General features: G+C 37.4%; 1 protein-coding gene across 16 annotated transcripts in view; it reads right to left on the bottom strand.

Annotated features, from left to right (window-relative positions):
- Window positions 1-270: 270 nt before the first annotated feature.
- The window catches only part of MYCBP2 (MYC binding protein 2), a 272286-nt gene continuing 260931 nt past the window's right edge, over window positions 271-11625 (bottom strand). For all 16 annotated transcript variants that reach the window (XM_078070219.1, XM_078070220.1, XM_078070224.1 and 13 more), the window contains 4 exons: window positions 10884-11093; window positions 7856-7963; window positions 7039-7204; window positions 271-1104 (listed from right to left, as the gene is read on the bottom strand). In XM_078070219.1, coding sequence (XP_077926345.1) covers window positions 989-1104; window positions 7039-7204; window positions 7856-7963; window positions 10884-11093 — 600 coding nt within the window. In that variant the 3' untranslated portion in view covers window positions 271-988. The remainder of the gene's footprint in view (window positions 1105-7038; window positions 7205-7855; window positions 7964-10883; window positions 11094-11625) is intronic.

The following is an 11625-nucleotide window of genomic DNA, read 5'->3' as shown; positions in this document are numbered from 1 at the left end:
TTATAAAAGTTTAATAAGGGGCTGGTTAGTAAGATGGGGTTGGTCAATTTCCTAAATGTTTTCTTTTCCTGTCTTTGGCATGTGTCTGTTTATTAACATACATATTTATATGTTTGTCCCAGTGTTTAAGATTCCAAAATGTACTTCATTACCACTCTTCCCTAAGAGTTATGAAAGTCATCATTGTGCTGCGTTAGTGAAGTTGGATGGATTTTTAGATCGTAAAATCTAAAAATTTCCATTTTGTTTCTGAAGCAATAGCTCACACAGTTGTCAGACTTTATCACTGTATAAAAATGTACAGTGGTTTATTGACATATACATTCCAATATGTTTACAGCTGCAAGATAATGAGGCACACTCCGTATTGCACTTCATTAAAATTTCAGGCTCAACGTAACCTAGAAGTTTAAATGAAACTGCATTTGTAATTTAGTAATTCTTATACAGGACAAACATTGATATCTTTATATACAGTGTGATACTTATTACATTTATATGCCAGTCCTAACACAATTTTTTTTTTTAAATAACAGTCTAGGAAATAAACCAGAATATTCCTCTTTTCATCCCCACCTGTGATGCAATTATACAGGATTACAAAAAGGCAGTATACAATAAACAATGATTATTTCTCTTTTTTGCTTGAAAGCCAGCATCATTCTTAGTCCATGGGCATGGCGATTCTTTTATATCAATTATCTATAAATGTTCAATGCTTCACAGGCCAATGACGGTAATGGCCACATGCAAACACCTCACAAGTTTGATGTCTTGGTTCAAAAGAAGATAAACCGAAAGAATGGGGAAACTTTCCATAGCAAGAATTATGTACATGGTATTTGGCATCCTTCTTGCACTGTGAATGGTTCATTTTCATGGATGTAAAAATGGTCCCGTCCTTATCCTGAGCAGAGTTTAAACTTCACCACATCCACTTGGGGGATGAAGGCAACTTCTTCTCTGTAGACAAAGGAATCTGAGTGTTCTAAAAAGTGTGAGCATTTCTGCACACTCCACAACCCAGAGCAAATTCTTCCCCGGTGGGTGGATGAACAACATGGAGTGGACATTCAGTTCCTTCTAATTGTTTGCCTTTGGGACCTGTATAAATTTTGAAGGAGGCAAAAGAATATAATTAAAAATGACACATACATACAAACCTAATGTAAATATAAATCACCAATAAGTTATTCAAAGAAATTATATGGCTATGGTTACACAAATATAAAATTTAAAAATTATTTTTCTTCTAGCTACAAAAGTAAAAAAATGTTCACCACAAAAAATTCAACATACCAGGTATATACAACAGAGAAAGGACAGAATCCCTTACCTACAACATCCTGCCTAGAAATAACCCCTATGAGCTATAGATCTTATTCGATTAGTGAACGAGATACATCACCTAAAAAAAAAATTTTTTTTTAATTGAAGTATAGTTGACACACAACGCTACATCAGCTCCATATAACATAATGATTCCACAAAATCTATACATTATGCTATGCTCACCACAAGTGTAGCTACCGTCTGTCACCACACAAAGCTATTCTGATACCACTGATTGTATTTTCTATGCTGTACCACCTTTCAGTCCCATGACTTACTCATTCCATAACTAGAAGCCTGTACCTCCCACTCCCTCTTCACCCATTTTGTATCCCCCTTCCTGGAACTATCAGTTTGTTTTCTGTATTTATGGGTCTGTTGCTGCTCTTTTGTTTTTTAGATTCCACATGTAAGTGAAATCATACAGTATTTGTCTTTCTCTGACTTACTTCACTTAGCATAATACCTTCTAGGTCCATCCATGTTATCAAAAATGGCAAGATCTCATTCTTTTTATGGCTGCATAACAGTCCATTGTGTGTGTGTGTGTGTGTATACCACATCTTCTTCATCCATTTATCTATTGATGGACATTTGGGTTGCTTCCATATCTTGGCTATTGTTAAATAATGCTACAATAAACACAGGGGTGCATCTTTTTGAATTAGTGTTTTCATTGTCTTTGGGTAAATACCCACTAGTGGTTACTGGATCATATGGTAGTTCTATTTTCATTTATTTTTTTAAATAGGCTCCATGCCCAGCATGGAGTCCAACATGGGGCTTGAACTCATGACCCTGAGATCAAGGGCTGAGCTGAGATCAAGAGTCAGAGGCTTAACTGACTGAGCCACCAGGGGCCCCTGGTATTTCTATTTTTAATTTCTGAGGACCCTCCATCTTGTTTTCCACAGTGGCTGCACTAGTTTGCATTCCTACCAACAGTGTACGAAGGTTCCTTTTAGTCCACATCCTTGCCAACATTTGTTATTTCTTGTCTTTTTGATTCTAGCCATCCTGACTGGTGTGAGGTGGTATCTCATTGTGGTTTTGATTGGCATTTCCCTGATGATGAGTGATGTTGAGCATTAGATACATCATTTAACAGCAAAGAGTGATGAACAAAAATGATAATGAAAACCCATCAGTTCAGTTGAACAGAAAATTATTCTGGATGAGGGAATATGGAAACTTTTGTATGAATGTTTTTCTCCAAGTAAGAACAAATTTAAGTGTAAATAAGCCATGTTATCCTTGTACCTTCTCTGAAGAAAAAGTACACACTGATGAATGGGAAGACTGATTATTAAAGACTGTTATTTTTAAAAGTATCTGAAGGGAGATTAGTAGAAAAATGAAAACTGGCCTAAATATATGAATGGTAAAATAATATAAAATTTAACAATGTGGAAGAAGCACTTTGGGGAAGATATAAGCTTAATAATAATCAAATAGATGAGGCTTAAAAATGGATATTAAGGAGGGCATGTGATGTAATGGTGTAATAAGACTGGTGAATCACGGGCGCCTGGGTGGCTCAGTTGGTTAAGCAACTGCCTTCGGCTCAGGTCATGATCCTGGAGTCCTGGGATCGAGTCCCACATCAGGCTCCCTGCTCGGCGGGGAGTCTGCTTCTCCCTCTGACCCTTCCCCCCTCATGCTCTCTCTCTCATTCTCTCTCTCTCAAATAAATAAATAACATCTTTAAAAAAAAAAAAAAAAGACTGGTGAATCACTGAACTCTACCTCTGAAACTAATAATACATTATATGTTAGTTAACTGAATTTAAATAAAAAATAAATAGAAAAAAATAAAAAATGTACAAAAACCTGTACTTTTCTATTTTAAGAAAGACCTGTTATGTTAATGTGCTTCACGTCATGTGTTTCATATCATTTAAAAAGGATTTTTAGCTCCTTTATAAATGAGGAGCTTTACTGTGCAGGGAATACTGGCTGGGCTTATACTTGAATGCAGAGTCCCTAACAGCAGAGGAAGGGATAAAAGTATGCATTAGTTTCCTACAGCTAGTAACCAAAACAATAAATGTAAATTTTGACTCTATTTAAGAGAAAAGTATGTGATTGGATGGAATGAGCTTATCCAGATCAATGGGGAATGAGATCTTATTTATCTCTTCTAGGTTTAAAAACTTCTGTGATGTAAAAGAAGGAAAACAGGAGGGAAAAAAAGGCTAGTGTTTATGAAGCTTAGGCTGTACATATACTCAGTAAATGTTAGTTGTTATTACTACTACTGAACAACAACAAACTGTGGCCTCATGTAAAGGAATAAAAATTAAGCTCCACAGAAGTGGAAGACCAAGGCATGAGGGTAATATCAAACTGAGGACAGATCATCTCAGAAGGAGAAGTCAACTGCTGGTTTCAGCTAGCAGACACAAGAGCAGCAGTTAAAACCTAGAAAGGTAATTATTCCAGTTATAAATTATAAAGTATATCAGCACCTCCCACCCCAAATCACACTGCACACTGATATTCCACCTGCCCCCCTGGTGGGAGGGGAAGAGCTGTCAGGAGGGGGGACACTCAATGGCAGATCTAACTTAAGTGCATGACACCATCAATGATGGCTCCTGCAAACTGCAGTCCTTGTTTTTTTCTGGGAGAAAACAAAGGGTCATTTATTCAACAAATATCTACTTAGTGCCTAATGGGTGAATGGTGTTACATCAGGTGCTTGGGATGTAAAAATGAAGAGTACATGGCCCCTATCTTCACGGAGTTCATAATCTAATCATGATGGTGAAAAACAGTAACAAAAACACACCTGTAGACATTTGCGGTGCTTAGTACTGAGGCACTGTTCTAGTATATTAACTCAATCTTCTACTAGTCAGAGACAGGAACTATTGTCCCTACTTTGCAGATAAGAAAACTGAGGCAAAGTTAACTTAATCTTTCTTGATTCTTAGGTCCCTCATCTTTAAAATAGGCACAGCAATATTTAACTCATAGGGAGCTATGAAGGTTAAGTATCCTGGCACGAAGAAGGTAGTCAGCAAATATTTTAGAAAGTAATAGAGGAATTATCTACTTTAACTTCTTAATCTGGACTCTTGTCCTCATCCATATATTAAAAATTGGAATTAATGGGTTGACAGTGGTTAGAGAATCAATCCTTCTGTCCTTCTAAGTAAAATGCATGGCCGTCTTCCCTGCTGATTTCACTGTGGGGTCTGCTTTAATTCTATTCCAGTTCTCTAAAGGAATGGATAAATTAGAGGAATGTGAGAGGCTGGGAGAGCACACCTCGGTCTGAGCATTATGATCTTAGACCAGCTACTGTACCTCTCGAGGCCTTAACTTTTCATCTGCGAAGGTGGGGATAACACCATCTACCTTATAGGTTGTAAAAACTACGTAAGAAAATACATTTGAGGGACGCCTGGGTGGCCCAGTTGGTTAAATGTCTGCCTTTGGCTCAGGTCATGATCCCAGGGTCCTGGGAGCGAGTCCCGCATCGGGCTCCCTGCTCAGTGGGGAGCCTGCTTCCCTCTGCCTGCCACTCCCCCTGCCTGTGCTCTCTCTCTCTGACAAATAAATAAAGTCTTAAAAAGAAAGAAAGAAAAGAAGGAAAGAGAGAGAGAGAGAAATTAAGAAAGAAAAGAAAAGGGAAAAAAAGAAAGAAATTACATGTGAAAATGCCCAGGATCGATGACCGTTCCTTCCTTCTGCAAACTCTCTAAATCCTCTCCTGCCTCATTTCCCTGGTTCGCGGCTGTTTCCAGGGTGGGGTCCCTGTGATGGCTGACCTGGGTGATCCTGTGAATGTGCGAGGGGAGGCCTTGCCTTGGCCGGAACCTCTCAGCAACGGACGCCACCACTATGTTCTCCACCATACCTGTCTTATTGCTAGCTAATCTCCTGATTACTTTTAGTGTTTTGTTGTTTTGTCTTTGTTCCTGAACATAAAAGAAACTTTCTTCCATTAAACAAAATGTGGATTTTCCCTGATGACATTGCTCGCCTCTAAGCTTTCTCAACTAGAAGCTGCTGATCTCCTGAGCTCCTACTATGTCATAAGGCCAGGAAGCAAGACGGACTCTCCTGGTTTCCATTTACTTCCAGACCACTGACTTACAACTTTCATTCAATAACCCCCTCTCCCTCCCCTTGAAGCTAACCTGATCCAAACGCTGCCCCCGTTTCACTCCCTTCATCTGTTCACCTCCAGCTCAGCATCCTCCTCCTGCTATTAGGTTTCACATCTTTATTCTGGCCATTATCCTAAACACCTAGCCTTACATTATTCTGATCTTGCTTCTTTCAAAGTCTATTACATCTACTTAAAAAAAAAAAAAAAAAGTTTTTAGAGGGGAACAGTATAACAATTTCTTTTTGACATGAACAAATAGAAGTAGCCATACTAAAACAAAACAAAACAAAAAACCTTACATATTCTTTTTCTTTCTGGATAATTTATTTCTCATGGTTTAAAAATCAAAATGTTAAAAAAATTGTATATAATAAGTCACCTTCCCCCCTTCTCTACCCATCTTCCTGGTTTTTCCCAATAGTTAATTAATTTTATTAATTTCTAGTGTATTGTTCCTGTATTTTTTAATGCACATATAAACAAATATGAGTATATATTTTCATTTTCCCCTTTCTTACAAGATCACATACCGTATACCCTGTTCTGTAACTTGATTTTTCATGTAACAGTCTCCTCTATATCGTTCCAGATCAGTACACAGAAACACCACCCTCATCATCATTTTCTTTTTTTTTTTTGATGGTGCATAGTACTTAGTGTTTAACCACCCTCCTACTGGATACTTGGATTGTTTACAAATTTTTATTATTACAAGTAATATCCTTGCACATTTGCCTTTTTTATTTACTTCACATATGTAGGTATATTCCCAGAAGTGGGACTACTGATGTGTCTGCAGTTTTGAGAGGCACCATCAAACGGCTTTTTCTATAGGGTTCTAGCATCTGCACTCTGATAAGCAGTGAATGAGAGTGTGTTTCCCAGCTTTAACAAAATCATGTATTGTGCTCTATACTTTTGTATGTATTTTCACCAATTTCAGATATATCTCATGTAAAATTCTCTTCTGTGGTCATGTTTACCTCACCTTCCACTTCTCTCCCTTCCCACCTCATTGGGACCACCACCCTCCTGATCTCTTCCAATCTTTTCAGTTTCTTTTTGGTTTCATATTCTTATTTTTCTCAGCCTGACCTCCATACACAATCATTTCTCCCATATTCTCAGTGGCTTAACTCCCTGGCTTTCTGATGCTCACTACACTGCCAATTCCCAGTCATTCTAGATCAAATGACTTGTCCATTTTATGGCACTGGTTCCAGGCGTCTCAAAAAAAAAAAAAAAAATCACAAGAATCCTTTAAAATGGTTCTATTATCAATTCGTAACTTCAAACTTCACATGGCCCTTTAGTGCCAAACAGTGATTCTTTTACTAATCTTTAACTGACTTCCTTTTCCTTCCCCAGGTAACTGTCTCCATTATAACTCCTGACCCCTCATAACCACGGTGATCTTTCTACTTCACTCAGAATGTCAGAAGCTTACAAGGGCCAAGAAATAGCCTGATTCTTCAGGCTAGTTTGAACCGGGTTTCTGCCACTTGGAACAGAGTTCTCATGTGATCATTAAATTAAACCAGAAAGTATATACATCACAGTCGTGTTTAAAAATATTAAAAGCATACCTGCAGGACAGTGTGGTAGTTCTTCCTTGGGAATACTAGTCATTCTCTGAAAATCATCATGACAAGCATTACAAAAATGTGTTGTTCCAAAACAGAAAAAGACAGCCACTGAACAGCAGTAGCGACATTTATATTCCAAAAAGTCTGTGCCATGTTTTGGACACATCTATAGCAAAAGAAAATACATAGACACAAGATTATGGCAAGTCATTTCAAACACACTTAAGATAGTCATATATATAGCTCAGTGATTCATATTTTGCAAGTACCCATAGCTCTCAAAACTGACTGAAAAACTGATGACAGATACATTAAAAATACTGATGAATAAATGTGTGGCTTTGCCCAAATGGTCTGGAGAAAGCCCTAAATTCTCATCTCAGATCCATCAGAACCAATCTGATTTAATAAATAAGACACATTTAATTTCCTGGTGAATTGTTCCTGGGCAGCCAAATTGAATAGTTAGTATTTCATCTATCTCTCAGTCTCACAGCTGTACTGTGAAGATTTCATTGGAGGTGAGATAAACCTAAAAGTGTGGCTGCAGGTTTAAGAAAATGAAATAAGTAAATTTATTACTTGTTGAAATATGGTGACCATTTCATGGAGGACAAAATTATAAAACGCAAATACCATCGAAGAGAATAATATCTATGAATTAATTTGGAAAATTATACACTGCATATAAACATCCGAAAACACTGGGCAAAAAACCTGCTATACTATTCCCACCACATTAGTTAGATTATTATTTTTGAAAAAACAGAGGTTTAACATTTCTAAACTGTCCTTTCTAATAAAATGTTCTGCCCACCTGAGCCCTGGACACATCAGAACAGGCACCACAAATGAGCTCTCTGGGATCATAGTCATCCCCTTGTCCAGCCTCAGCATCGCAGCGAGCTTCGCCACCAAAATATGCCTATGCAGAGAACACAATTAGATTACAGCAAGAAAAAAGAAAACCTTGCTATGGGAGATACAGTATGAGCATAGCGAAAGTAAGATCAAGAGGTCTTAGAAAATACTATTATCTATTCGACACTCCCTTGCAATGCCAAGTAGATGCCTATATGGGTGGATCAGGGTATGAAATAAATCTGCTTTAATTCTGCAATAAACTCATGCTTACAGTAGGAAGTTCAAACATTGTATTGTCAAAACAAAATAACGAAAGAATGTATATTATTCCAAATAAATATCAAGAATAAGATATTAAGTAATGATGAGAAACTGCTTTTTCAGGGCAAAGTTTGAGTAATTTTTCTCATTTTGAAGTATTAAATGTTTCCTTCTACTGCTTTGATAAATATGTTTAAGAAATTTCCAAATTTTGGGGCGCCTGGGTGGCTCAGGCATTGAGCGTCTGCTTTCAGCACAGGTCATGATCCCAGGGTCCTGGGATCGAGCCCCGCATTGGGCTCCCTGCTCCGCGGGAGGCCTGCTTCTCCCTCTCCCACTCCCCCTGCTTGTGTTCCCTCTCTCACTGCGTCTCTCTCTGTTAAATAAATAAATAAAATCTTAAAAAAAAAAAAAATTTCCAAATTTTAATTCTGTAGTACAAAAAATATGCCTAAAATAAATATTAGTACACAATTAGAATCGTGGGGCTAATGGGACAGAAAAAAAAAATCAATTTTGATTATACAAAAATTTTTAAAAAGGAAAGGGAACGGGTGCCTGGCTGGCTTAGTCAGTAGAGCATACGACTCTTAATCTTGGGGTTGTGAGTTCAAGCCCCACGTTGGGTGTAGAGATTACTTAAAAAAAAAAAAAAAAGAAAGGAAAGGGAAGTTTGGTAATTCCTCAGAAGACTGCTCATACTTATAAAGCTACACTGTGTGCAGGAACCCAGCAGTATCCAATATACATACTCGAATAAATGAAATTATCTTGGTGGATGGTTTATCTGTATTTGCTCTGGACACGAAATAAATGAGGCCAATTATAATTGGGGCAATCTGCATGCACAACATGTCCCACAGCCAAAAAGCTATGTCCATACTTGAGGATAAACAAATAAGTCAATATAAATCTATTATCTGTACCAGAAAAACAGGTCAAAAGACAGGCTCCATTGATATAGAGGTTATAAATGGTTGTCCACCAGCTAAATCTGGCCTCAGAATTATTTCATTTGTCCTGAGGTCTGCTGTTTATTCTAGCTGTTTCACTTTTCTAGATTTCCTGTTTGGCTTCCTAGACATTTTGGACTGTCATCCCTATGGTAACATATTCATTTATGATGTTTAACACACTGAACACACAGAAATAATATTTTGTTATTTGTAACAATACAAGTTTCACAAATGTACACTATTAGTCTTGCCTTGAATGTATGTATATTTATCTGTCTTTTTGGCTATCATCTACCTATTTAGCCTTCCATTCATTAGCTGTATTTTCTTTTTGTTACATTGAGAGACTATGCACTTTTCATTTACAGATTCCTTCATTCATTTATTTATTCTTTAATTAACTCAGTGTCTAATAACTGCCAAGTACTGGAGAAAGAGAAACGAAAAAACATTGTCTTTGTTCTCACAGAACTTATCAAGTGGCGCGGAGACAAGTGAATCAGTAATCATAATGCAAAATAAGGAGTGCTACAAAGAAGGTATGTAAGATACCAAAATCATGTGGTAGTGGAGAGGCGTTGCGGGCACATTACAGAGAAGGTGAAACAGACAGATTTGGCTATGCGCATACAAGCACCTCAGTTTGGGTGGGGCGTCAGGTCAGAGCGAAATGCAGAGGAGGAGTAGGGAAGAGCATTCCGTGAAGAGGAACAGCCTATGCAATGGCATGGAACAGTCAGTGAGTGAGCAGACGTGGCCGAATTTGGGGAATTGCAGGCTGTTCGGTATTTGGTAGCATGGGGCGCAAATGGTAGCATACTGGGAAATGAGACTGGAGATGTGGACAGGGTAAGCAGAAAAATGACACATCAGATCTGAGGTTGAGAAATATTAATCTACTAGTAGTGATGTAAGTGTAAAGGATGGAATGGAAGGACTAGGGGCTCCACACAAGGGGCTCAGTAAGGAGGCTACTACAATTACCAAAGAAAATGATTAGGGTTGCTGAAGATGCAACAGAAAAAGAACTCAGGGAGATTTAGAGACAGAATTGAAAAGACTTTGTAAATAAAGACTGGAGAACGAGAGAGTCAAAGTCGATGATTATAATACTCCTTATGTGGACTTTGAAGTATGTGTGAGAAATTCAAATGTCTGGTAAGCAGTTAAATATTTGTATCTAAATCTCAAAAATTTTGGAAGGTGAGGATGATACAGATGTTTGCCAAAGACATGGATATACAGGAGCTCGGCAAAGGTAAGGAGGTTATCATTAGGCACGAATACAGTGCTAGAAACTAAGTATGTAAGGAGGAGGCGAATGAAAAGGAACCCTATATAAAGGAGTTAAAGACAAATAACCAGAAAGAAAGGATATCAAGAGTATTGTCCCGGAAGCCAAGGAATTTTAATGAGGAAATGGTGAAAAGAATTAAGAGTTAACTCAAGAGTTAAGAGTAGGAGACATTTATTTAAAAACCAACTGGATTTGGCAAACAGGAGATTACTGATGTGAAGTAGCTTGTGTACAGAAATGTAACATGCTTTGGAAATAGTCTGTATAGGTAAAAATAAATAAATAAATAAATAAAAAATCCCAAAACAAATTAAGTAAAAAAAAAATTCACCTTCAAATGTATCAAACTTTCTGATTTTTAACTTCAGACTTAAGATATAAGAGTTAGATATCATTACACAATTCAATTGTTAATCACATAGGTAATCTTTAGTTCTTAAAAATTCCTAGTATAATTTACAGCATACCTTTCTGCATTTGTAGCAGACATAATATGCATATCTGTTCATCGCATAGCCAGCTGGGTCATTATAAAATCTCACACCAGGAGTTGTGATAGCTTCACTCTTATGCAGACCTTCATATTCCAATCTCATTAAGGCTTTTCTTCTGACATCCTCATAGAGTTCTTTTATTGGATCAAGCAGGTCTTTTAATACTATATGATTTATTTTGTTCTGAAATTTAAAAAATGAACATTCTTTAACAGAATCATTTATCTATGAATTCAACAAACACTATGAAGTGTGCACCTAAGAACCAAGCACTGTGCCAGGAGATAAGCAGAGAGTGAACATTTTCTAAATAAAATGCCATTTAGGAATAATCCTGTAAAATCCTCACAAGCCCACATTTTCCCAAGATCAGGGACAACAGGGGCAAATGGGATATAAAGCATGAAAATTCTTCATATTTCCTGAGTCTGAACTTTTTCTCTGGCTGCCTTAGCTCCTCTGGGAATAAAAGATTGCCCTGTTGCCACAAATAAGACATACTCCCTCTGTGTGTGTGTGTTCTGGTTCCTTGGGGGTAGGGTAGAACGGCAGGTGACAGAAATGAGGAGGTAGTATTTTCTATATCATCTTTATATATCATTTCCTAAATGTGACCTTTCTTTGTGGCACCATATGAGAAGAGAGGGCAAATTACTACAATCTTTTGGATTGTTCCTCAGTCTAACTAAGCAATAATTGTGCTAAGTCTTTCCAT

This window comes from Halichoerus grypus, chromosome 4 (assembly GCF_964656455.1).
Source record: "Halichoerus grypus chromosome 4, mHalGry1.hap1.1, whole genome shotgun sequence".
NCBI classification, from domain to species: domain Eukaryota; kingdom Metazoa; phylum Chordata; class Mammalia; order Carnivora; family Phocidae; genus Halichoerus; species Halichoerus grypus.
This window is presented reverse-complemented; position numbering and strand designations above follow the sequence as displayed.